Source organism: Xyrauchen texanus, chromosome 16 (assembly GCF_025860055.1).
Source record: "Xyrauchen texanus isolate HMW12.3.18 chromosome 16, RBS_HiC_50CHRs, whole genome shotgun sequence".
Taxonomy (NCBI): Eukaryota; Metazoa; Chordata; class Actinopteri; order Cypriniformes; family Catostomidae; genus Xyrauchen; species Xyrauchen texanus.
Genome location: NC_068291.1, coordinates 29,155,212 through 29,182,929, shown reverse-complemented (window position 1 = coordinate 29,182,929; position 27,718 = coordinate 29,155,212). Strand labels below are relative to the sequence as shown.

Here is a 27,718-nt window from a genome sequence, read left to right as displayed (position 1 = left end):
TTATGACAAAGATGCATAAATGAAAACCAGACAATATTTTATGTTTCAAAGTTATGTTTTATTCAAATAATTCTCATCTCTACACATCTGCTAAATGAAATATGCCAAGATTACTAAAATGGTCTGAAGTAATAGTCTGAGGAACATTTTAACATTCAAATGAAGACAACTACGGATCCAGTATTATTCAGTTCAAACTGGTCAGGTGTGAATTTATTAGTTACAATACAATTCCACACATTCTCACTCTCTGAAGTTTAATAATGGTTTTATTGCAACTCCTGCATTGAAACATGTAAACAATCAAGACCCACATGGCCAATGCCATAAATGAGGATTGCAACATTGATCTCATTCAAGGAAAACATTCTTTCGCCCCCATTGAAGCATCAAGCTTCATTGAGGTTCAGAGAATGTTGACTGCGATTCCTGGAAAACAAACTGACTCCATTTGTGGCACTGGCTCACTGACAGGTAAACAGGAGATACTGGTTAAGGCACTAAGAACAACTAGAAATGTGTTTACACCACCTCAAATTTATCTCTGCATCCAAAATTTACTGCACCATAAAACCTACATGGTCCGAGAGCAAAAAAAATTTGACTTTGGATATAATCCACACACACCAACTAAAATCAAATTGACCCTTTACATAAACAAAATAGCCATGATAGAGCTGCAAATCTGGAGTCTGCCATTGGATTAAAGGTTCACCTTCAGTTTGTGTTGGTTAAGGCAGAATATATAATTTACCAAATTACTAGTCCTAAATTGCTGTAACGCTGCTTATTTAGTAAGCCATTTGAAAAGGTGTGTAGAACAGTCCAGTGTGCAAACTTGACCCATAGGCTTATATGATATTATTCAACATGTGTAAAGTGCATAACATCTATTGTGGCCATGTGAAATGCAACTTTTTTTTATGGATTAACTGAAATGACAGCTAAACTGAACGACAGTGTATTATTTTCCTCAATCTTTGTTCAGAGCAAGTAATTTGCGCACAGAAAATCCAGTATTTTTCCATCAAATGACGTTTAGTGGCGTTGCGTCATGTGACTTGCTAGGGGAAGGGGGAGTGTACATGCGTGTGTTTCACGTCCTTATGAACCATAACATGGCTAGTTTATCATGTTTTCGAGTTATTCGATGTGTTTACCTTCAGTTCATACATTACTGGCATATTGGAGTTATGTTCGCGGTAGTTAAGTTTATAGAGACCATCACAAGCCAATTGTATCAGGCTCTGACCCATGCCATGCGTCTCATACACAACCACTCCCCTTCGTGGCTTGTGGAAAATTACCAGCTTACAAGCAGCACAAGTACAAGCTCCAACATCCGCCACACGGACTCAATGCCCCCGATCTCCTTCAGCTCACCGACAAATTAATACTTAGGACATGCATACAATTAGGCAGTAACTGTTGCGAATATGAAAATATTATAAAAATATAATAAAAAAAAAACTCACAGAGGATTAAAGACGCGGGTAAAAATACTCAACTCGACGATAGAACTCAAAAGCCACGCTTTATATTAGAGTACAATACAAGACAGTAATAATATCACACATTACAGATCCGTTCTGCAAGCAGTTTGCCTTCTTTTTCTCTTAACGGGCGGAGAAGTCGCATGGGCGCTCCAAAGAGTTGAGTTTGATTGACGGACGCACCGTCCAACAGATTACGACCAAGGACGCACTCAGCAACGCTGCAGCCAATAGCCTGCTCCAATGGGCGTGACGTTAATCCAAACTTTTCGCGGCGCCATCGGCTGAAAACTAAACCGAGATGGAATCTCCCAGTCTGAACCGGTTTCAACCGGTTACGAGTTTGTTGCCTATGAGAAGAAGAGGCACAGGCTCAGAGTCTTATACCGCCCTGGTGCAAAATTTACTTCAGTACAGAGCACGGTTCTTGATTAAGATTAACTTTGTTCCGTAAAATGAACCGGACTGAAAAAATAGTTAACTCGCAGTGATTGTTGGTGTGGAATTCACATCCTAGTGGTCCTCATATGAAGCAACTAGCTCGTATAGTCTTCATCACAGAGGAATAGTGTGGCTAGCCAGTCAACGACTCAAAACCTCTCTTTTTACATTTTGCCAGAAATCGTGTACAAATAGGCACCGACGATACTGGATCAAATAAACATAATTATAGCAACTGTGGCAGACAAGCCCACCTACTTTCTCTCAAAGGCTTGGACTTTAGGTAGGTAAATATGGGGTGAAAACTTATAGTTAGAGTGGTTTGTTTGGTTTGTGCCCTGTGGATAATGATGCTGTGAGAGTGTGTAGAAATGCATAGAAAATGACTAGATTGCACGTATGAAGGTTAAGGTCGACAGAAAGTGAAATGCTTTGCAGAGGGATGCTGCGGGTGTGTTGCGCGATGGCTCGTGTTCAGCACTGATGTCACGCTGGACTGAATAATGCATCTTTCTTTTTCTTTTTTGTTGTTGCTAACGTTAAAACAGTCATATAAATAACTATATACAAACGGCTAACATGATCACGACACAAGGAACTGCTAGCCATCAGCTTAATCGCTGGAATTTGCTTCAGCGATTAATAAAAATTAAATGTTAAAATGCATTCACGACCATTAATTAACATCATTTAAAATGCACACGGTCTATATCTTACCTGGCTTTCTGCTAGTAAAGCTTCAAGAGCTCTCAGGTGTAGTTAGCAGGGCATGGTGTTGGTGGGAGGGGTTGTTCCAGAGTCAGGGAGGGAGATTCTTGCTATGTCACCCCCATAGAAGTCATCTGAGACGGGTCTAGATAGCCAGAGACGTCGGGATGCGAAGACAATATTATCGAGGCTCGTTTGTTGTCTTAACAAGTCGCAGATGCGTCGTTTAGTGGCATGCGACGTGCAGTTATAACGTTATTTGCACACTGGTTTGCTAATGGATGGGAGAAGGCTTTTTGCTTTGATGTTGTGTCCATAGCATGCACAATGATGCATCGGAAGTTTACGAAGTTGCTCAGTCTTTGTGAATATTATGCGAATTGTATTTGCTAAGTGAACGTAATAAGGTGAGGTGTGTCCTCACGATGGAAAAGGCGGGTAATCAACAGGTTGCGCAGTACTGAGAACTACACATGACGCTGCCACTCTTATTTGGGGCAAAGCTGGACTGTTTCCAGTTGAATTCTTGAAATTTCGTCTAAGTGCCAAACTTATTTGTTTCTTGGCCCTAATGCGTATGCAATAGTTTTGCTCCGGGTGCAAAATGAATGATCATGCATTTTTTACCACTTAACTGTCAAACTGTGAACATTATTGTAGTTATGTATATAGCAATTAGAAAAATGAGCTTCTGATTCAGAGTGCTGGCTACGTCTCTTGTGTTAAATGTAAACAAAATGACGTAAACGAACAGGCTGCCTAGCACGTGGTCTCATTGAGATAATTATTGTTAGTGTGAGCCCAGTTAGTGGCTTTTGTTTTTAGAAAATTTCGGAATAGACGAAGTGCATGTATGTTATTTTTATTGTGGACGCAAAAATAGAGTTTGTGCCACCAACCGTTCTCACTGTTATTGAGGATTAAACCCAACCCTCCAGCAGGCATTGGTGTGTTTACTGGTCAGGTCATTTAAGGATTTTAGGATGGGGTGGTGGTCAGCTGTCTGTAATTGTGTTCCCAAATGTTCATTTCACATGACTTTGCCCCTGCTAGATGTTTCCTCCCTGTCCCCCACAGAGCTCTATGCCAGCAATTATGACAATGTTGGCCGACCATGCAGCCAGACAGCTGCTGGACTTTAACCAGAAACTGGATATCAACCTGCTGGATAATGTGGTCAACTGCCTGTACCATGGGGTTGGGCCACAGGTAAGACCATTAAAAAAAACAGGCACCATAAAAAATAGCTTTCAAGCTCTTTATATTTATAGTTAGCCGCTGGGAGTATAATTTATAATATATACTAGATCCACTTCTATGACTTGATTTGTCCTCCTGAGACCAGAGCATGACTGCTGTGTGCATTTTACATTTCTCTTGTTGATTTTTAACTAGTAGCACCTGCGGACAGCGGGACTAAATTGTGACATTTTTAATAATACCAAGCTATAGAAAGTCAGTTTAAAAACTGATAATTAATTTTAATTTTTTTATTATTATTATTAATCAAATTGGTTATAATGTTTCCAGGAGTGTGGGTTATTCATGTTTTTGATACATTACAGAAATCAAAGCTGATTTTCTGTAAATCTGCTTTGGAACAATGTGTATTGGGAAAAGCACAAATAAAAAAACTATACTAATAAAATGTATTTGACTTGCAAATTTACAATGTTTTTATACTTTGGCAACAACATCTCAGTGTTCACTCATTGCACTGTCAAACAAACAAGCATTTTACCAAGAAATTAGCATGATTAGTTCTGATAGAAGTAATGGTCAGCATCATCCAATCACTGCCAACCATGTTAAAATAAAATTATGCATTATAAATTTGGAATCAAAGTACTCATTACTATTGTCCCATGTTTGCCAAACATGTTGAGCGGTCAAAACATCATCTGTAGCCTGAAACTGAACTTTTGAGAGGAAGTTTGGAATAAATAACACTTGGCTTCATAGGACACCTGTAGAATGCTCCTTTGCTCCCTATTTAGTGAATGACTTAACCTCCAGTGTGCTGTCTGTTCAGAATGCACTTTTAATTTCATCCTAACTCCATATAAAGCCTCTTAAAGAAACATTATTTGTTAATGTGAAAATGCACAGTAAATATAGGATTTCTAGTAAACTCCTTGTGCTCTTGTACACATTAGTGTACATTGTGTTTAGCAGCTTGGCTTTTCGTGATAAATCACTCAAATTTAAAAAATGGCATATCGGATGAAAGTAGAGACTTAAATCTTTTAACTCAAACTGGTTTCAGTGTAAAAACGTAATTAGGTTTCTTACTTGATGTAGTTTTGTTGGTGTTTCTCCCAAAAACAAACTCTGCTGTGATCGGTACCAAGTTGTTTTGTCACATGACTCTGTGCGTTGAAAGTTTAGCCCTTTACTGACAGCCCAGATTCTCCTTAACTAAGATCAGTCGGTTTAAATAAAATAAAATTATTCGTTGCATATAGAAAAGCCAAAATACAACATATATGCATATTTACAAGGTTTTTAGTTTATACACTATATAAGCTAACACAAAAGACCAGACCACATTTTTGTGGTTTAATTTTGTGAGTTGTCAAATGTTTCTCTAATTTCAGCAAAGAATGGCCCAGGAGGTGCTGACTCATTTGAAGGAGCACCCAGATGCATGGACACGAGTTGACACCATTCTGGAATTCTCTCAGAATATGAACACCAAAGTAAGCTGAATCCCAACTTACTCTGGTGGAGGGTAGTGGTTTTTATACTTTGAGGAAGATCTGATGTCTTATCAGAAATTATGCATAGTTCTGAGAGGTTAAAAGAAGGAATATAATTCGTTTTTTATTTTCCATCAAACCAGAGGATTGCCTTGTATAACAAATACCCATTTTTTCAATTTATGGGTCATTTGTTTACAGGGGTTGTTTAGCATCATGTCAGAAAGACACAGCAGTTCCTAACTAATTCCTCTCTACACAAGCAAGATCTCATTTTCCTACCTTTCTCCTTAAATTATTTTCCTGGTTAACCAAAGTCAACCTCAGAGTTAAAGTCAGTGTGTGAGGATCCTCTGTTGACAGTGAAATACCTCAGTACCTCTGCCTGTACAGCAGCCAGAGGTGCACTGGTGACTGATGGCCAACTCACTGTTTTTGGTTGGTTTATGTGAAACTCCTTGGAGTGCTGATCCATTGGATTTAAAATGCAAAATGAAGAGAAGAGCTATTTTAAAGAGGATTCTGGAAATGTATAAATTCTACAATTCTGAAACAGAACTTCCTCACTGATAAACCACATGAACACAGTCCCAGAGTTCATAACATGTGGGCTGATTGCTCACTTTGTTTGAAGTGGACAGACTTAATGCAAATTGTTTAGTAATGTTTGCATATTATAGTGTTTGGTATGAAATGTCTTGCCCAGTAAATTAAAAGACTTCCTCAAAGTACTCCTGACCCAGTTTGCCATCTGCTTGCCTTTTTAGATTGCTCTTAACCCTCTGGTCATTACTAATGTTTCAGTTGATTTATCAACAGTATCTGTAATTTAAAAAGATAATGGCCCAAAAGTGAGGGCTCTAGATGAACAGACAGGAAAAAATGCAGAGCAGGTAAATTCTTTGAATTTGTCTAAATTCATCAAGCAAATACAATATTTATAGAGAAAAAGCAAACAATAACTAATAATAAATTTTTTTGTTTGTTTGTTTTTTTTTGCATAACTTATTTACAGCCTTTTAGTAGGTGAAAAAGCAAACAAAAGAGAATTAATTGAAGTTGTTCTTATTTGATGTTAATCACAATGTTCCATTATGTTGATTGCTTGTAATAGGACGAAAAGGGGTGTGTCTTCCTGTGCACCTTGACACAGCTAGGCTTTGGCGGCAGGCCTCCACAAGGTCTACCTTTTAATTCCCTTACTCTCAATTCTGCTGTGCCTCCATTCACACTGCACATGCCTTATACGGAGCTGAGAGACGATAGGCAGATTACCCCGATTTTACTCCGGTCAGGAACATAAATGGTTATTTCCACTGTAGGGATTGTCAGTGTCTGTGTGTGCTGTGGTTCCCCCTTTCTCCCTCAGCATTTAATCTACTCTATCCTGGCCATTTTACTCGATTATTGACTTAAAAACTTTGCAACATCCCAAGTGAGCAATAAAGACTTGATGCTTAGCAGAATGTTGCAATGTTTTTCTGTCTTTCTCAATCTTAACTTTTACTGTTGAAACTTCTGAAAAATTAAAGGTGAAAGTATCCTGGTGGTTTTAGATGGTGAAGTGAGCCATGTAACTCTCTACTTTGTACTTCCGGGCCTCACCTTTAATGTTCATGGTTGATTTTTTTATTTTCTTTTGCATCTAACTTTTTTCCTCACATTATTCTTTCTTTTCTTTTTCCGCGTTTTTGCTGATCTTCATGAATCCCTACAGTTGAAATACTTTTGATTCAAATAACACTAGTGACCATAACAAGGACACCAATGCATCATGAATATTTTCATCTCCTGAAAAGAATCATATCAAACATCTTAGGTCAGTCCATAAACCCAAACCTGTGGCTCGTCTTGCTGTTCCTGAGACCCACACCAGTTATTGGTCAAAACAGTACAGTCTGTTTTATTGAGAAAGCAGGGGGTGTGGTCTTTTTCCTTAGTTTTTCCTTAGGAATGATTTAAACCTTAAGAGTGGCCACTGACTCTTAAAAAGAGACCCTTGGTTCTTTTTGTTTTCTGACAAAGTCGTTGCATCATTCCCTCAAGCTGCATGCTTTGTTGTGGCTGGGCACAGAGTCAGACCATTAGCTGTTTGTGATTAACGTCTCCTTCCCTGTGTTTCACATTCTGGTGTGACATGGCCAGAAACAGCAAAACTTCTACAGACTATATCATCCAGACATTGTACAGAAAGATTTGATGGGGAAATTCAAATATTTGGGCTCTTTAAAATAAAAAATATATTTTTTATTCTATTAAATTTAACCAACTGAAATCTGCATGATTTTATTTTTTAATCTCAATTAAATCTAAATAAACCAGAGAATATATTAAAATATATTAGGCAGTCAACTTAAGAACAATGCTTTGTTTTTCTTGTGTAACAGTACAGCCATGGCTGATTGGCCGGCTAAAGCATGGATCATTAACTCTTGGTTTGTTCTCTTGGCATTACAGTACTATGCACTGCAGATTCTGGAAACAGTTATTAAAACAAGATGGAAGATTCTCCCCAGAAACCAGTGCGAAGGTAAGACTGACTCACAAGAATATTTAACACGCTATACAAATTTCCTGCATGAAATTCAGCACAAAGGCTGGACTTGACTCTACAAGACGCTTCTAGCTGGCCAGCACATTCATTAAACCAAAGTGTGTTATTGCCAAGCCGAGTTGAATTCCCCTTTTAAAAATGCATGGAAGGTTGTCTGACCAGCTTAGTGTTCATCTGTTTCCAACAGGACCTGGATCTACTCTGTGAAAGATCTGTGGACAAGTGAAAGGGAAAACAACAAGTTTTAGGCTCGTATAATTGACAAATTAATAATAGAAACATGCTTTCAATGGCTAAGATAAAAATATGTCTCTGGTCAAGCAGTCAGTCTGAACCCATCAGAATAGGCATCAGTTGCATTGCAGATAATACCCTCTTGGTTTGCAGTGGCCAAACGGGACCAAAAAGAGCAAATTTATACAGTATCTGGATGCATTTACCATACAAAAAAATATGATTGCAGTATTCTAGAACTCTGTGGAGTGTGTACAAGATTTGTTGATAATCAGAACTACCGGTACATTCGGTGTCTTGGAGAGGACATTGTGCACGTGTAAAATAAAGTTTATATTATTCACATTTTGGCCATTGTTTATTTGTGTCTTAGCAGGCACTTTTTATCCAAATTGATTTACAGTTCATTACAGGGACAGTCCTGGGGTTAAGTGCCTTGCTCAGGGGTGCTATTGCAGTACATTCATCCATAAATCAAAATTAGCAGGGATCTCTTGAGAATTATTCTAGCTTTTAACTGTACATGCTTTTGTTGATTGAGTGAACATAAAATATTACTAATGGGCTCAATGTGAAAGAAATTAGTTTTTTCATAAGACATTTGTGTTAAAAGTCTCTGGTCCCTCTCCATATAAGAGCTTATTTAAAGCAAGAGATTTACTGAAAGTCAGCAGAGCTTTAAAGATTTTGCTGCTATGGACTAATCTGGCATGTTTAGAAGATGGTTTTGTAATATAAATCATGACATCATCCGTTAGTTAAAATTTCCTAAATTTGAATATTGGTAGCTTTTTATTCAGCATCAGTTTAAATACATGTATTCAAATTACTCTGATTTCCATTTTCAAAAGTAGAAAAAAGATCTGCACATGAACAGAGTAAAGAATCTTCTGAAATGAGCTGCTTCCATCCAGATGGAGAGCTCATGGGGGTTTTGCGCTGTCTTACTGTAAACACTTACGCTCTCCTCTGCTCTGCTTTATTTCAGGCATTAAAAAGTATGTTGTGGGCCTCATTATCAAGACGTCATCAGATGCAGCAAATGTTGAGGTCAGTGAACTTATGCTTATTTTGTTCACTATCATGCTGCTGTAGCTGTCTATTTGATGCTATGCTCTGACTCTTTTCAGAAAGAGAAGGTGTACATTGGAAAACTCAACATGATATTAGTACAGGTAAGATTTGTTTGATTGTGTTTAATGAATAGTTCAAACAAAAATGATAATTCTCTCATTATTAATTTATGCCTTCCCAAACTCTTATGACTTTCTTTCTTTTGCGTAACACAAACGAAGATATTTTTATGGAGATATGGTGTGTTTATGTCCATACAATGCAAGTCAATAAGGTCTAACACCAAAACTATAAATCTTGACTTTGGTATGCAATGGTCTCCACTGCACCCATTCACACACCAATGATGGCAGAGCTGCCATACAAGGCACTAGCCTGCCATTGGGAGCAACTTGGGGTTCAGTGTCTTGCCCAAGGACACTTCGGCATGTGGAGTCATGTGGGCCAGGAATCAAACCACCAACCCTGCGATTAATGTTCAACCCGCTCTACCACCTGAGCCACAGCCGCCCCCATAGCCACAGCCGCAGAGTTCTGTTTTTGCAGTGGGGGAGCGCCTCTAACCCCACATAATTGATAATAACATAATAATAAAATATGTATTATAACAAAATTTATGTTAATGTGTCATAATGAGTCACATTTCATTCAGTTACTGCTCTGAAGGATTTAGAGTGATTCGTTATACAGATTCAAACTGATAAATGTTGTATTTTAAAATTTTGTATATATTTTTTAAACAATTAATTGAAAGAACCAGGTCATTTAACGTGGACTACACTGGTCACACTGTATGTTTTTTTTGTGTGCAGCCAGTGAGGATAATGTAATAAAGAGAATTTGTCTATTTGTATTTATCTCATCACATTCACTGCAAACTTGGGTAAAATATGATTTATTTTGTTGTGGTACTGTACATTTTAATAGTAGTGCAGGAAACACTGTTGCAATTGTACAAATTTGTTAGCCTGACTTTTGTTATAGGTTCTTTGGTGTGTTTGTGTTCAGATCCTGAAGCAGGAGTGGCCGAAACACTGGCCCACATTTATCAGTGACATTGTTGGAGCGAGCCGCACCAGTGAGAGCCTTTGCCAGAACAACATGATAATTCTGAAGCTGCTCAGTGAGGAGGTTTTTGACTTCTCCAGTGGTCAGATGACACAGGTGAAAGCCAAACACCTGAAGGACAGGTGAGATTGCATTAATATTTGTTCATGAATAACAATATGTACTATCATACGTTAGAGTTCTAACTTTTTAGCAGTGTTTGTTACTTGCTCTTGTTATCAGCATTGTTACATGGTCTGATTTCTATCCACAGCATGTGCAATGAGTTCTCTCAAATATTCCAACTGTGCCAGTTTGTGATGGTAAGTGTTGGCCTTCTCTCTTGCTTTTCTCTATCACACAAAAAAAACACTTTCCAGCTGTTCTAGTTTGTGTAGGTATATAGAGACTTATGTCCTCATACACACACACACACACACACACACACACACACACACACACACACACACACAGAGGCCAATATAATCAATACATATTCCAGCTGTTCTAGTTTGTGAGAGTGTATAAGAACATACACTAACATCTACATGCAACAAATAGTGTTATTGTCTTTGTATGGCTGTATATGTAGTGGTCATTCACGTCATTCATTAATTCCCCCCTCCCCACCATTCTTAGGAAAATTCACAGAATGCCCCTCTGGTGCATGCAACTTTAGAGACTCTGCTAAGGTTTCTCAACTGGATTCCATTGGGCTACATTTTTGAAACGAAACTAATCAGTACTCTGGTGTACAAGGTAATATCTGAATTTTATTTATTTTTGCTGTTACAATCTTTTTGAAGGACTAGCAATATAGTAGAAAGATTTAATGTTTGCCTTTGAAAGATGATTTCATTTTTACCACTCCAAACATTCCCAGTTTAACTTGCACTTATTTGAGTATATATATATATTTTTTTGTATATTATATGTAAAGAATAATGTACAATAAGCTGGTAATTCCTTTTTAAATAAGCCCAGACAGGGTCAGGCGTTGTACCACCCTTGAGGGTTTTATTTTATGATGATGACTGGCTTACACGACTGCTTACAAAATAAATAAATAAATAAATAAGTGAATATGAAATATTGACCATGTTTACATGCATTTAAGAAAATTGTTTATTTAAGTGTTTTTGCAGTAAGCAGCATTCTAAATTCTTACATTCATCATGTAAACAGGAACACCGATTTCCTTACGCCGGTTAAGGGATTAAGAGAAAGTGATTTAACACACCTAGGTTTCTCCCGGAGAATGTGGCTTAATGTGGCCATGTAAACACATAAGCGACACATACGTTTTATGAAGTTTTTGAGGAGTGCTCATTTGAGTGAAATGACCAGAGAACAAACACAAACAAGTCAACACAGTGGAAAGATTAATAATTTCTGGGACAACAGTGGGAAAAGCACATACACTATAAACTATAACCATTTTTACACACAAATGTAAAATATGGACGGTCCCTCACATTCGCCTATATGCGCTTGTACATTGGGGAATCCCAGAGTTTTATATTAGGGGGAAATCCCACTATTGCAGCGCAATTCTGCTGCAGCTTGTGATAGTAAGTTAAGGAAACAAACACAGCAACAACTTTGGAATATCTGGAAATAAAGCAAAGCAACTGGGAATAAAATAGTGTAGTCTTCCTTGGATACCATGTTTGTTATTTACAGAAGTGCCGTGGAAAAATTATGTTGCTGTGGAGAAAGCTGCTTTCTGACCGAGCTGCATGTATAGGGGAGAACAGAGTATGACACATATACGGTGCATGTAAATTAGAACATTGCTTTCACACAATGGCTGCTTTCTGGTGTCCATGTAAATGTAGTCATTGATTTGAGCTAAAATTATTTAATTTTGTGAGTAGAGACCGTGGAACTAACACAGATTGAGCAATCTTAATCAGGTTTTCTAAAAAGAAGTGTAATAAATAGTTGTAAAGTAAAAGTAATGATTGAAAAATAAAATGGTACCATTATAGTATGCAATAACACAGTCCTCTACTGGGTTGATCTTTAGTTCTTAAACGTGCCGATGTTCCGCAACGTGACACTGAAGTGTTTGACTGAGATCGCAGGAGTCAGCGTCAGCCAGTACGAGGAGCAGTTTGTTAGTCTCTTCACTCTGACCATGATGCAGCTCAAACAGGTAACGCATACACTTCTTTTGCCTGTGTTCTGTGGTGCAGGTCAAATGCAAAACCAAGTATAATGTCCCTTTTATTCATTAAAACAGGCACCAATTGGTCTTGGCACAGACTTATATCGTCTTTATTGCCACCTCTAACTTACCCTTGATTTCTTATGTGTTGAAGATGCTTCCCCTGAACACCAACATCCGGCTGGCATATGCGAATGGTAAAGATGATGAGCAAAACTTCATTCAGAACCTCAGCCTGTTCCTCTGCACCTTCCTTAAAGAGCACGGACAGCTGATAGAAAAGAGACTGAACCTCAGAGAGACTCTTATGGAGGTACACACAAACTGCTTGGATAGATATGGAGACAAACACATTAAATCAGCCTCAGGTATGGAAGTATTCAAACACAGGATCTGACACCTGTTTGTCCCTCTGTTTAGGCTCTGCATTACATGTTGCTGGTGTCTGAGGTGGAGGAAACGGAGATCTTTAAAATCTGTTTGGAGTACTGGAACCATCTTGCAGCTGAGCTCTACAGAGAGAGTCCCTTCTCCACCTCCACATCTCCTCTCCTTTCAGGGAGCCAACACTTCGATGTACCACCCCGCAGACAACTTTATCTGCCTGTGCTGTCTAAGGTTAGTGGACACACACTCAGATTGACACACTGAGATAGCAAGCACCTAATTTTAGTTTTTAATTTTAGGAAGCATATATGTGTTCCTGTGCTGCAGGTGCGCTTGCTGATGGTGAGCCGCATGGCCAAGCCAGAGGAAGTTCTGGTGGTGGAAAACGATCAGGGTGAGGTGGTTAGAGAATTTATGAAGGACACAGACTCCATCAACCTCTACAAGAACATGAGGGAGACGCTTGGTGAGAGCTCTGCTCCTCATCTCTTTTGATGCAAACTAGTGTCAGAAATCACATAGTGTGTCATCCTGTCCATGTCAAGTCATTTCATTTAATAATTTACTTAAAATAAATTCTAAATAATTAACTAGACATAATAGGATAATAATAAAAATATATATTTTTATAAGATTAACAAAATGTTAATTTCAGGGGCTTTTTTTCCCTACACATTTTGAATTTTGGTGGCATTTTTAAGCCACTTTTTAATTTCTGACCCTGATTCAGACCTCCCAAAGTTTTTCATCTTAACTTTTTTGCATGTGAGTTTCTCCTGTACTGATGGACCCCCCAGCATGAGTTCTTTAATGCATGCTGTAATAAAAATAAATCTTATCTTACACCTTACAGCAGGTGCAATGAAGGTTATATCACAGCAGGTACACTGAAGGTCAGATTATATATTATCAAGCATATAATCTGGTGTTTAGATGTTTATAATGATAGATAAGATGCGATCGCGAATTACATGCAATGGAGCATGGGACTCTTGAGTTTGTTATAAAAAAATAGCCCTTCCACTTCCCCAGCACTAAAAGTGGTTACAATAAATGATGGATGTAATAGGAGAAGGTTTGAGTGGACTGACTTGTTTGTATATTTTTTGTTTGATGTCAGAAAACATGGCTGTATCGCTGCATCAAAACTTTAATCATTAAACTTTTATTTAGTGATTTTTTTTTTAATGTTTGTAACATATAAAAATAAAGATATTGTGATGTTGAAAAGACTATTTGAGCAGCTAGTTCATTATGACAACCACTTCTGTTACTCTTTTGCTGGAAAACAGCAGCATGAATGCAGGTCACACCGGTTTGATCATACACGTCTGAGCCCAGCATAGTGTGATCACACCAGTTTGATTGTACGTACGAAAGGGTTAACTATGCTTGTGTTTGTGAGTAGTGACTTAATTTCTATTTGACTCGCTTTATCTTTCTGCAGTCTATCTGACCCATCTGGACTATGCTGATACAGAGCGCATTATGACAGAGAAGCTTCATAATCAAGTGAATGGCACTGAGTGGTCCTGGAAAAACCTCAACACGCTGTGTTGGGCCATTGGATCCATCAGTGGAGCCATGCATGAGGAGGATGAGAAGAGGTTCCTTGTCACAGTCATTAAGGTGCAGGAATCTTTAAGTGAGCGATTTATGTACTTTCAATTCTATTCCAGTATGACAATGCCCCTGTGCACAAACCAAGGTCCATAATAAATGGTTTACTTCATCTGGTGTGGAAGAACTTGACTGGATTGCATAAAGTTCATACCTGAATCCCATTGAACATCTTTGGGGTTAATTAGAATGCCAACTGTTAGCTAGGCCTCATTGCCCAACCTCAGTGCCTGACCTCACTGATATGGAGTGTCTGAATTGGAGCAAATCCCTGCAGCCATGTAACTACATAGAATATAGTGGAAAGCCCAGAAGAGGGGAAGCTATTATTGCAGCGACGGGGGAATAGATGCCTATGGTTTTGAAATTAAATGTTCATCAAGCACATATAGTGTCCACAAACTTCTGGTCACATAGTGTAACATTAAGTATTTAAAATGAGTTAATATTAACTGGATGATAGATGTGTAGAACATACATCCCTCAATTTTATGCATCCTTTTCATCTGGAGAGTACTGTTACAGATGCATATAAAGAAGTCTTATTACTTGGATTACTAATTTGCATATGTTATCTACAGGATCTGCTGGGCCTATGCGAGCAGAAGAGAGGCAAGGACAACAAGGCCATTATTGCCTCCAACATCATGTACATAGTGGGCCAGTACCCACGTTTCCTACGTGCACACTGGAAATTCCTGAAGACTGTCGTCAACAAATTGTTTGAGTTCATGCACGGTGAGACACAAAGACTTTGAGTCTTAGAATAGAATCAAAGGTTTGCATCTCTATACAACTGTAATATTTTTTGCTCTAATCTCTAAATAGAAGACGCTTTGATGTCACATTTGATTACACATACACATGGTGCTGCTATATAGTAATTTATGGAACAGTTAGTATGATAGATAAATATGAAAAAATCTAATTTTAGCTTAAACATAGAAGAGCCCATGAAATTTAAAAGCTGTTCAATTGTGAATTTTACTATTCGCCCCTTTCAGAGACCCATGATGGAGTGCAGGACATGGCATGTGACACATTCATTAAAATAGCTCAGAAGTGCAGGAGGCATTTTGTGCAGGTGCAGGTGGGAGAGGTGATGCCCTTCATTGATGAGATTCTCAACAACATCAACACCATCATCTGTGACCTACAGCCCCAGCAGGTACCAAATATCCCCATCCATCTAAGTTAGCCTGTTCCATGTGTGATTTTGACACTTTGTGTTTTAGGAATGTAGAGGTTTGTGCAGATGTTTTTTTTTTTGTTTTCAGTACAGCTTGATCTGAGTAATATCCTGTTCTCAGGTTCATACATTTTATGAAGCTGTCGGCTATATGATTGGAGCACAAACTGACCAGGCTGTGCAGGAGCACCTTATAGAGAAGTACATGTTGTTACCTAATCAGGTGTGGGATAGCATCATTCAGCAGGCGACCAAGGTGTGATATATTTACCTTTAAATAGTGCCAGTTTATTTCACACAATTAATTTTGTTTATATGTGAATAAATTAGGGCTGGGTGATAAAACAATCTCAATATTTATTGCAATAAAAAAATCCATGATATCGATGATGAGCTTTTGAATAATTTTCGATATTTATCCTGTGTTCTAAATCTAGACGATCAGGTGCTTGTCGCTAAAGAAACAAGCAGTTCAGCTTTCTCAGACTGTATGAAGTTGCTAACGTAAGCTGCTTTGCTAACGATTAGGCTACACCAGTCACCACTGTCCGGATGGAATCAATGACTGGCGAAAGACATCATGATGACGGTTGTGCCCTCTCATCGTCTCTAGTGAGCAGCGCGACAAAACAACAGTGCTGTTTACACCAGATCTGATCTTTCAGCGCTGTATTCTTAAATATTTTTCTCTAGCTCCGAACACACTTAATTTATGCCCTGTCCCACTCTGCACGCATTGCCTATTTTCCCCGCATGTGAGTAGACATGAGGCACCGCATAAGTTAATGCAGTTCCAGAGCGTGTTCTAGACCTAGATGTTTTTTCCTTCTAAATGTAACTTTATTAACCAGCTTGTTACGAGCTTTAAATAATAAACAAATAGATTTCTGTTATTATTTGTCAAATTAATCAGATGTCATCATCTCTGGCATGGATGGCAAGGAAAGACAATAAAATTACTAGTTTGTCGCCTAGACTTTCTTACTTTAATAAAATATAAAAATGGTCCATTCAGACATTTAAATTTTCTTAATATCCCGGAAACCACATACAGTACCATTCCTCAGTCAAGGGCATCTATGCCCCCATACTTGGGTATCTGAAAGTAACAAAAAATATATCAATAATTTGAATGAAAAAATGAATTGCTGTCATTAAGCTTCAAAATGAACAGACGATCTTTTAACATTCTTATCCAACTGCACTTGACTCTATGAAATGTTTTAATATTTTGGTAGATCTCTCAAACCCCCATGCTTTGGCCCCAATTCGGGCCCGAAAGCAGTTTTGTAAAGACTATTTTGACTGTTTCTTCTTTTCTTCTGCCAACTTGGAAATTAAAAAACAAAATTACAAATGTGTATGTATATCGTGATAAGAACCGATATCGAATGATATGAAAAAGAATATTGTGATAGTATTTTTGGCCATATCACCCAGCCCTAGATTAAATTGACACATGCTCTGCACTGATTGATCATGAATGGTTATTTCTTCTACTTTCTGCTGTAGAATGTGGACATCCTGAAGGACCCAGAGACTGTGAAGCAGTTGGGCAGCATTCTGAAGACCAATGTCAGAGCGTGTAAAGCTGTGGGTCACCCTTTTGTTATTCAGCTGGGCCGAATCTATCTGGACATGCTCAATGTATACAAGTGCCTAAGTGAAAACATCTCTGCTGCCATCCAGACCAATGGTGTGTGTTTTTCTGTATGCAAAATATCAATATATGCTTTTCAGAATTTCCCATCATGTGTGTATGTTCTTGAAAGAAATGTTTTGTTCCTTATGCACTTGCATATTAATTTGTGTATTTGCATTTCTGTTGGTTGTCACAGAGCATCAGATCTGCATTAAACTGAAGTCAGTCTGATTACACAAACTCGCTCAGCTGGAAGATAAAAAGGTTGCTGCAGATTTTAGCACCATGTGCGTGTGTGAACAGCAGTCCATTACAGGGTTATACTGTATATAGCACTGCAGCTTGAACTGAATAATAGCCTAAAGAAAATTCTTACTAATGTGAAAGTCTGACTTATCTGAACACTTTAATGTGTAGTGCAAGCATTATATAATCTGCTGCATTCAAGAACCACAGGGGATTTGTTTACATCTCGGTGTAAATTTGTGTGTATGCAGGGTTCGTACAAGGTAATTGAAGTACTTGAATTTGGCTTTTTCAAATTTAAGTCCTGGAAAACCCTTGAAAATAGCAATTTTTACCAAGAGGTGCTTATAAAGTTCTTGAATGATAGAAAATCATTAAATATGTTGCTAAAATCATTTAATAGATGAAATTTGTTTATTTATTTTCCGAAAAACACGAAGACAGACCACTAGACCGCTGCTGAAGCAGGCAGTGCATAGACGCTGCTGTCACGTGGCACCTGTTACTTTTGGCAGCGATCAGAATAGGACGATCACAATCTGGAAATGTTATAGATACTGCTGTGGCGGATTTAACAAGTATGAATCCTTGCAACTATTAGTTTTAATAAAAAATGACTCCAGAGTGAAACATTTTGATGAGATGTAAAATGTTCTGAGATTTGAATGCAGATCAATGGAGGATTCAGTTTTGTTAGCCGTCTAGCAACTCCTTGTGTAAAGACAGCTTTGTGTCTTACGAAGTATGTTGGCAAATATGTCCCTTGACTTATTAGCCATGAAAACACATGGTCGTGTATGCAGCGAGCTGCGAGTCACACACACCTGTTCCTCTTACCTCTGAGTGATCAGCTGCTGCGCACTTCAGCGGCTCTCTCCTTCTCTGCACGGCAGTGCAGTTTGCCCCTGGGAGCTTCAACAGCGCAGACTAAAAGAGTTTTAATGAAGAAGGGTTTCTACAGCCCTTCATCATACCCGAGAAAGGCGGCAGCTTACCACCGATCTTGGACTTGCGAGTTTTCCACCGGGCTTTCCACAAACTCCCGTTAAAAATGCTCACGCAAAAACACATCTTCACTTGCGTCCAGCATCTAAATTGGTTCGCAGCGGTAGACCTGAAGGACCTTTCTACGTTTCGCGTTCGACGGCCAGGCGTATCAGTACAAGGTCCTCCCCTTCGGCATTTCCCTGTCCCCTCGTGTCTTTACAAAGGTCGCAGAGGCAGCCTTTGCCCCGCTCCGAGAAGCCGGCATCCGCATACTCAACTACCTCGACGATTGGCTTATTTTGACCCACTCCCGAGAGTTACTATGCGCCCACAGGGACCAGGTGCTCAGGCACCTCAGCCGCTTAGGGCTTCAGGTCAACTGGGAAAAGAGCAAGCTCGCCCCGGTTCAGAGCATCTCTTTTCTCTGCATGGAGTTAGACTCAGTCACAATTTTAGCGTACCTCACCAACGAGCGCGCCCTGAAGAGGTTTCACCCGCTGGTTCAGGGCAAACAAGTCTTGATCAGATCAGACAGCACCACCGTGTTTGCGTATATAAAACGCCAAGGCGGCGTATGCTCCCGCCACATGTCACAACTTGCCCGTCGTCTCCTCCTTTGGAGCAGTCAGGTCAGTGTTCTTATTTCTGCAGGAGGTTGGAGGGGAGGCTGTCCCCGTCCAGCTTGAAGGTGTATGTAGCTGCTATCGCAGCCCACCACGACACAGTAGACGGCAAGTCTTTGGGTAAGCAAAAATAAGTAACCACCTTCGAGCCGCTAGAATCAGTTGGACTCAGGACCCTCTCCCTAAAGACAGCCCTGCTGATCGCGCTGCCCCAGGAGGAGGCAGACCCAGCCCCTTCGTTGCTGTGTCCGGTACGTGCTTTGCGTACCTATTTGGACCGCACACAGAGCTGTAGACGTTCTGAGCAGCTCTTTGTCTGCTTTGGTGGACAGCGGAAAGGGAACACTGTCTCCAAACAGAGGCTCTCTCCAAACAGAGGCTCTCCCACTGGGTGGTGGACGCCATTTCATTGGCCTATCGCACCCAGGCCGTGCTCCCCCTTGCTAAATTACTAATAATTTAAATAATTAAAAAATAATGTTTGTCGCTTGATTTCAAGGCATTGGTGTTATAACATGTTAAAACATGTTTTTTGGTATATATTTTTTTTATGTTTTGGCATTTTTATTTATATAAAAAGTTGTGGAAAATAATTAAGGTCAAAGTTCAGAGGTTGCTTAAATATGCATTTAGTGATTTTTTTCCCAGCATGTAAAAAAGTTATTAATTCACATTTTAACTAATTTTGTCACAAAATATTTGGTGTTGTACCCTGTTAAACACTCAAAATGTGGTGTTGTAACCCATTTAACCCTCATTTGTGTTTACATAGTGTGAACTTGCTTCGTTCAAGAAACAGAATTAAATAATAAAAGAATAATGCCAAGTTGTCCTTTATGAATAAAATTTTATGTCAACATTTTACAAAATGTTAACCCTCAGCGATTATTGTCAAAAACAGAACTGAATGGAAATTTTCAATATTTTGTAAATTGGAAAGTCAAATTTTTTGAGAGTGACCCATTTGCAATTTGGGTCAGTTCCTCATAAATCTGTTGTGTGACTGAAACACAGCACATAAGTCATATGGACTACTCTTTACGGACCCAGTTATTCACTTTTGTTGGAAAGCGAAATGTGTTTTTAGGGAGCACACTACAATTGCGCATCAATTTCATTGTGAATGAACCAAGAATTATTACTGTGAGAATATGTAGTTAAAGATGCACATTGAGGTATGTTGTACTTGTGATAAGTGGTGTTTAATAAAAATAAATTAACTGAATGAATAAAATGTTATTATTTTAAATAAAAAAATAAAGAAATTGTTTTAATGACGTCTTGAGCATAGTCCTTGAAAACAAATAAAAATGTGCTTGAAAAGTTCTTGAATTTAACTATGAAACATCTGTACAAACCCTGTGTATGTGCCTGATCTGCATTTGTCTGTTTTTATAGGTGAGATGGTGACAAAGCAGCCTCTGATCAGGAGCATGCGCACTGTAAAGAGAGAGACGCTGAAGCTAATCTCAGGATGGGTCAGTCGCTCCAATGACCCACAGATGGTAAGAGACATATCGCAGCTATGTTTTGGCAATAGGGTCTGTACTGAAAGTGCTGAACAAATTAAAGTGTTATACGTACAGTACCTTATTGAAACCATTCAAAGAAACAAGATGGCAGTACGAGACTTTGAGTCTCACGTCTGTGTATTTATTGAATCAGTATTAGTGTCTCTGTGTTGCTAATTCTGTTATACCTGCTTTAGGTCTGCCAGTCTGGACCTGCTCAGATTAGCACTGTCCTTACACAACACACTCTTATCCGCCATCCTTTAAGCCTGTCTGCGCATGTGTGTGTTTTTCCAGGTGGGGGAAAACTTTGTTCCTCCGCTGTTGGATGCTGTGCTCATAGATTATCAGCGCAATGTCCCAGCAGCAAGAGAACCGGAAGTGCTCAGTACCATGGCAACAATCGTAAACAAACTGGGTGGACACATTACTGGAGAGATCCCACAGATATTTGATGCAGTGTTTGAGTGCACATTAAATATGATCAACAAAGTGAGTGGCCTTAATTCAACTCTTAAATCCTGTAATGAAAAAAAAAAATTATTATTAAACATGGCTTTTATTTGTTTGTTCTTTTGAAGAATAATTACAAATAAGTTTTTGGGGAATTTTGCAGTGTGTGATTATTCTTTAGTTTTTAAAATTACTTGTTTTTGTATTTGTTTTTATTTAGGATTTTGAAGAGTACCCGGAGCACCGGACACATTTCTTCTATCTGCTGCAGGCAGTGAACTCTCACTGTTTCCCAGCATTCCTGGCCATCCCACCAGCACAGTTTAAACTTGTGCTTGACTCAATTATATGGGCCTTTAAACACACTATGAGAAATGTGGCAGACACTGGTGAGAACCTCAGATGCATTTATAAGAGCCAGATTTCTAATGTACCATAATCATTTGACATCATAAACATACATCAAATGAAAAATGTGACGGCAGGCCTCCAGATTCTGTACACGCTGCTGCAGAACGTGGCCCAGGAAGAGGCAGCAGCGCAGAGCTTCTATCAGACATACTTCTGTGACATTCTTCAGCACATCTTCTCCGTCGTTACGGATACATCACACACAGCTGGTGAGTTTTGCTCTCACCCCCTTCTGTCCTTCTTTTTATGTCTGTTTTTTTTCTTGAAAACTGATTAATCAGTCTCAGACAAAATTCTCAGTTTTTGATAAATCACAATTACAGAGCATATATAATTGTATTAAATGTAATTTCATGTTTATTTTTTGTTATACATTTTTTCAATTTTGTTTTCAATGTACATTAATTTCATGCATTATGATTAAGCTGTGTAAAACTCTCTTTTCGGCTCTTTTGTTAAACCTCTGTGCATTTGTGCTGCAGGTTTGACTATGCATGCTTCTATCCTGGCATACATGTTTAACCTTGTTGAGGAAGGAAAAATCAGCACAACTCTGAACCCATCAAATCCAGTCAGCAACCAGGTGTTCATCCAGGAGTTTGTGGCCAACTTGCTAAAATCAGCTTTCCCACACTTACAGGAGTGAGTATCCCACAGGGAACCTGTTTCTAAAATGATGGTTTCAAGGACCGCGTGTGTCCAGTACAAGCTTTCCGGTTCATATAGCTCTGGCGCTGTTTCACATCATGAATTCTAGTGGCCGCAAAAAGTATTAATTCACTTAAAGGGATAGTTCTCCCACAAATGTGGGGTTTATAGAAGAATATCTCCGCTCGGTAGGTCCATACAATGCAAGTAATTGGTGGCCAGAACTTTGAAGGTCTAAAAAGCATATTAAGACAGCATAAAAGTAATACATATGACTCCAGTTTTTAAAGCTATATCTTCAGAATTAATGTGATAGGTGTAGGTGAGAAACAGATCATTTTTAATTATTATAATCAATCTCCACTTTAACTTTTCACTTCCACATTCTTCTCCTTTTTTTTTTTTTTTGGTAACTCACTCTTCCTGCATGTCTCCACCTACTGGGCAGGGATGAGAATTTATAGTAAAAAATTACTTAAAAGTTGGATAGTTTACGTTATGCTGCCTTTATATGCTTTTTGGACCATCACATTTCTGGACATCATTCAATTGCATTGTATGGACCTACAGAGCAGAGATATTCTTCTAAAAATCTTTGTGTTCACAGAAGAAAGACACATCTAGGAAGGCATGAGGGTGAGTAAATGAATAGAGAATTGTAATTATTGGGTGAACTGTCCCTTTAGGCCACAATTCAGAAATGTATGAATTTCATTGCACTAGATAAAAAATATAAAACCGAGAATCAGCTCCAAACACATGATGCTAGACCTTTCCTCAGAACTACCTTCACTGTTCTTAGCCATTTAGCATTTACTTTCAACCAAATTGTTCTAATGTCAGTACCCCCTCAAGTTCACCCAGGTTTCCTAGCAGAGTAACCACAGTTCATCACAATAACTATGGACATGTTCCACTAAATTTAACAACCAGAAAGTGTCCAAAAATTTTGTATCTCAAATTTGTGCAGTATGTTTATTGTTTTATATAGTATAATTCAAAACAGTTATTTTAAAGAAAGCTTGTGAAAGAGAGATTGCTTGTGCTATTTATATATAACAAAAATACCTTGTGTTATCTAATACAATGACATTCATAGATTTATGTGCATTCATGTCCAAATACTTTTTGGTGCTACCGTATGTTTTTTGAAAGGTGACTCTTACGCAAATCAGCCCTCAGGGATGAGGTAATTTTCACCCAGTAGGCACCATGCTGTGAGATGAATGAATGGACTTGAACAAGTGACAGTTCTTTTTAAATATTTTGGGATATGTTTATGTGTAGCTATATTAGTATTCCCTGTCTGACTATGCGCCTTCTCTCTTTGCAGTGCCCAGGTGAAAGTGTTTGTGACTGGCCTGTTCAGTTTAAACCAAGACATCCCAGCATTCAAAGAACACTTAAGGGATTTCCTTGTGCAGATCAAGGTTGGTTGCAAGCTATTTGTCCTACTGAGACAAGAACACCTGAGTATATTTTTTACTGAAATAATATGTTGTCTATAAATCAGAGGTGGGGTACTCGAGATTCGTGACTTGACTTGAGTCTGACTCGAGTCGCAAATTTAAGGCCTTGTGGCTAACAGCATTTCTTGTCATCTGTCACTCCACGACCTCTTATATTCCACCCACCTGTTGCAGGTAGTTGAGCAAAATTACTTGTGCATTAAATACATTTGGATGAGGAGCTCGCAAACTGGATTGAGCCTCGTCTAAATTTTAATTGGTTAATTCTAAAAATCTAAACAATTCGGATTATAAGGTTTCTAGAAGTATTCACTGTATTTTTAAGTGCCCACAATAAAAATTCCGTGCATTTTCATTAACACATTTTACTGATATATATATATATATATATATATATATTGTATAACACATTACTGTTATACAATTCATAACAAAAATGAATGTAAAGATATGTATATTAGTTCATCGTTTCAGATAAAAAATAAATATTTATTTCAAAAACGAACCTATTTATTTTAGTACTGTGGCTTGACTCGACTTGAATTGAAACTCATCAGGACTCGACTTGACTTGCTTGAGGTGACTCGCTGACTGGACTTGACTTGCTTGAGGTGACTCACTGACTGGACTTGACTTGCTTGAGGTGACTCACTGACTGGACTTGACTTGCTTGATTTGTCTGCACTGCACTTGAGACTTGACTCGAGACTTGATGGTTAAGACTTGAGACTTGCTTGTGACTTGAACATGTGTGACTTGCTCCCACCTCTGCTATAAATATAATTAGGTTTTGACTTCAATTGTAATTGTACAAACAAATGTTAATTTGATTCTTTCCTGTATCATTATATAGCAATGCTGCTGCTAAATATACAGTGCCGTGGCAAAAGAAATGACATTTTTCAGCTTGCTGTCTGAACTAGTTGTGCAACGTGACTAAATCAGTTTCACAAACAAATGAGCCAGTTCTTTTAATGAATCACTGAAAAAGACTCACAAACATACAAGTTATCGGTTTTAATTAGTCAGATGGATTCTTCACTGAATTAACTCGCTGAAACCATCAGTGGTTACTGAATCGCAAGTCACTTTCAGTCTTGTCTTATTCTCAAAACTCTTTGAAGCATGTTACCAAAAATTATATTTGTAATGTTTTATTTATATAATTTTAAACAAATAATGGGGTTGGGACATAATTTTGTTGGAAACACTGGTGGGTTAATAAGTGTTTATTTACATTACTGTGCACATGTTTTAGGCACTTAAATGTAAAATGTTGCATGTCTTCAGAAATAATGCCTTAAATAGTTTTTATCTATCAATTAACATCTTATAAAGTCCAGTAAACCTAAAAGCTAAATCAATATTTTGTGTGACCACATTTTCCTTCAAAACAGTGCCAATTCTCCTAGGTACACCTGCACACAGTTTTTCTTAGTTGTTGGCAGATAGGTGCTCCAAGCTTCTTGGAGAATTCACCACAGTTCTTCTATCTATTTAGCCTGTCTCAATTGCTTCTGTCTCTTTATGCAATCTCAGACTGACACAATGTACATGGGAGATGTAAACGTGTGAATAGAGGAAATAGTCAAGTCAATTTGATTTGTTTAGCGCCCTTCACAACACACATCGTTTCAAAGCAGCTTTACAGAAGATCAGGCATTAACAGATGATAAAACTGTAATGTCTATAATGTCGATGAATCATCATTGTGTAATTAGATGAAATAGGATTGTTAATTGTGTTTAAAAATACGTAATTAAATAATAATTGCATTAATAACCCCAAATGTAGATGGTGTGAGAGAGTGTGCTGTCACTTTGACCTTTAAGAGATTGTGAAGTATTGTGGAACTATATGGGTCATAAGGAGTGCAAAGGGACAGAGGGAGTGGTGGGTGTGTGTTAAATGGAGAGAGAGTGTAATATAGGAGATTATGGCAGAGATGAAAGCTTGCTGGCAGACTGCATCGATGCAGGCAAACTCCATGAAATGCTCACTCATTTCTCTGTGTACGTGCAGGAATTTGCAGGTGAGGACACCACTGATCTGTTTCTGGAGGAGAGGGAGGCCTCACTGCGTCAGGCCCAGGAGGAGAAACACAAACTGCAGATGTCTGTGCCTGGCATCCTCAACCCTCACGAAATACCTGAGGAGATGTGTGACTGAGTTCACATAAGAACACACGCGCACACAACACACTGCGATGACTCCTAAACATACTAAACACACAACCAAAGCAGTGTTGAGGCTGCTCTTCTTTGGGCCATCTGTGTGTATGTGTACATGTGTGTGAGTGCTTTAGGCTCTTCCTGTAAGGTGATTCCTGCACTTGGCTGTCTCTTGACCAAAACAGTGCCAATCTGTACATGATACTGTCACCCAGTGGCTCTGTTTGCATAGTACGTGTTTCATGAAGACACTTTTATGTATTACCTTTCCATTGTTAACAGCTTATGTTTGGTCAACGGCGCATGAAATCACATCTGTACAGTTAACTTTTGCTTACGCGCTCGTTTTCCTTCAGCCTCTCCTCTAATTTCCATCAGTCTTCTCCTGTCCTCTCTTTACACACATCATGTATTTGTTAATGTATATGATATATAAAGACCAGAGTGCAGTTTGTTGTGTTTGCAGAGAGCTGTGTGTGTTCTGGCAGTGGGCAAATGTACCTAGTTTCAGTGTGTGCGCCAGATTGCAGCCATTGAGCAGCACACCTGTGCCAGCCAATGAGAATGTTGATGAACGTCAGTGATTGTAGAGGTCGCAGAGTTGCTGTGTTTCTCACTGGCTTAAGTTTTGGGGCCCCTGTGTGTGTGTGTGAAGAGCCGAGAGTCATTTGAGACTAAAGTAGCTCTATACTTCCTGCAGAGAGCAGCAGAATGTGAACTAGCACAGATCACTGAGTGAATAGACTGATCGATACTGCTGTGGTTGTGAGTGCCGTTTGGGACCTGCAACTTTATAGAGTGGAAGCTCTCTTAATTGCTTTTCTACATGAGAGTGTTCAGAAGCCCTCTATATGTTCATATCGACATAATTGTACAGCATCTTTACTACCCTGGGAACACATGGATGGTTCGTCCTGTTTCGTTGTGGGTGTGCGAGCGTGCGTGTGTGTTGTCGCTAAGCCGACATCAGGTTTTTTGTTTTCCTCAATGAGGATGGTTGCTCCTTTTGTGAGCTTTCATTAAACTGAAGTTTAAAAAAAGTGGTTGAAATATTTATGGGTTCTTTTAGGCTACACCTTTATAACTGCTCATGTTAACTCGCTCAGAGATGGCTTTGGAGTTTTTTTAATTGTACTAATTTACATTGTTTGCCATGCTGTAGTGCAACAGGACACTACCCAGAGCAAAAATAAATATCAGTTTACATTTAATTTTGTATTTTTGCATTTTTCATTTGTAACTTTTTGAGTCTTGTCCAAATAAGGCAAAAGGGTTTTATTCAGAGAAAACAGAAATGCCAACATTCTCATTAGGACAAGAATGTACCAATCTAAATACTGATGATCAATGGTTTATTCCCCTTTACTATGTGTTGCATTTGTTGTGAATTTTTTTGAACTGATTAAAGTTGAAGAATTTTATACTTCTGTCTGATTTCTCTTTGTTTTTTTTGACAGTGTAATATGACGTATGGAAATTTACAGAGGAAAAACCTCAAGTAGTTTGAAAGGGCATGGCCATCAACACCAACCTCAGATTGTTGTATCACATTTATAAACATTTCACTAATGTACATTCAGTTGGGGAAGAGGATGGGGTAATCAGATCCCTTATTTCATGTAAACTACAACCAGCTGGGATCAACCCATTATTCACAGAAGGGTTAGAAAAGCCTACCCTCCACCTGCTCTATTTATTCTAGCAGCTGAGATCCATTTCCGCACTAATGCTTCTCCAAGGCCACGGTTATAATGAAACCCACCATCAACTAAGCTCTGACAGTATCCTGCTGTTTGAATAGATCTCAAGAGCAATGTGACTGCACGGAAGTGCAGTGTTGAGTTTCTCCACTAGTACAGTTTCCTTGAATAGTTGTACTCTAATATGCACATACCAAGAATCACATCTCTTTTTGTGTTCTCATGGGTGATACATATGCAA

The 27,718-nt window shown here is 38.6% G+C and overlaps 1 protein-coding gene across 1 annotated transcript; it reads left to right on the top strand.

Annotated features, from left to right (window-relative positions):
• Positions 1–91: 91 nt before the first annotated feature.
• LOC127657091 (exportin-1) lies at positions 92–27,185 on the top strand. The gene is made up of 25 exons (XM_052145740.1): positions 92–2,217; positions 3,720–3,851; positions 5,240–5,341; positions 7,799–7,871; positions 9,118–9,179; positions 9,260–9,304; positions 10,212–10,393; positions 10,525–10,573; positions 10,890–11,009; positions 12,280–12,408; positions 12,575–12,733; positions 12,841–13,038; positions 13,135–13,273; positions 14,255–14,436; positions 15,009–15,165; positions 15,432–15,595; positions 15,738–15,872; positions 17,129–17,312; positions 20,513–20,619; positions 20,923–21,117; positions 21,299–21,467; positions 21,564–21,698; positions 21,972–22,131; positions 23,471–23,567; positions 25,629–27,185. Exons 2-25 carry the CDS (start codon positions 3,726–3,728, stop codon positions 25,773–25,775), a joined length of 3,216 nt encoding a protein of 1,071 aa, XP_052001700.1. The 5' UTR covers positions 92–2,217; positions 3,720–3,725; the 3' UTR covers positions 25,776–27,185.
• The last annotated feature ends 533 nt before the right edge of the window (positions 27,186–27,718 follow it).

Excerpts from the sequence above, each read along its gene's own strand:
- LOC127657091 (XM_052145740.1), top strand. The coding sequence starts at position 3,726 with ATGCCAGCAATTATGACAATGTTGGCCGACCATGCAGCCAGACAGCTG. Across the intron at positions 3,852-5,239 it reads ACCATGGGGTTGGGCCACAG|CAAAGAATGGCCCAGGAGGT; the intron begins GTAAGACCATTA and ends CTCTAATTTCAG. Across the intron at positions 21,468-21,563 it reads GAGAAATGTGGCAGACACTG|GCCTCCAGATTCTGTACACG; the intron begins GTGAGAACCTCA and ends ATGTGACGGCAG.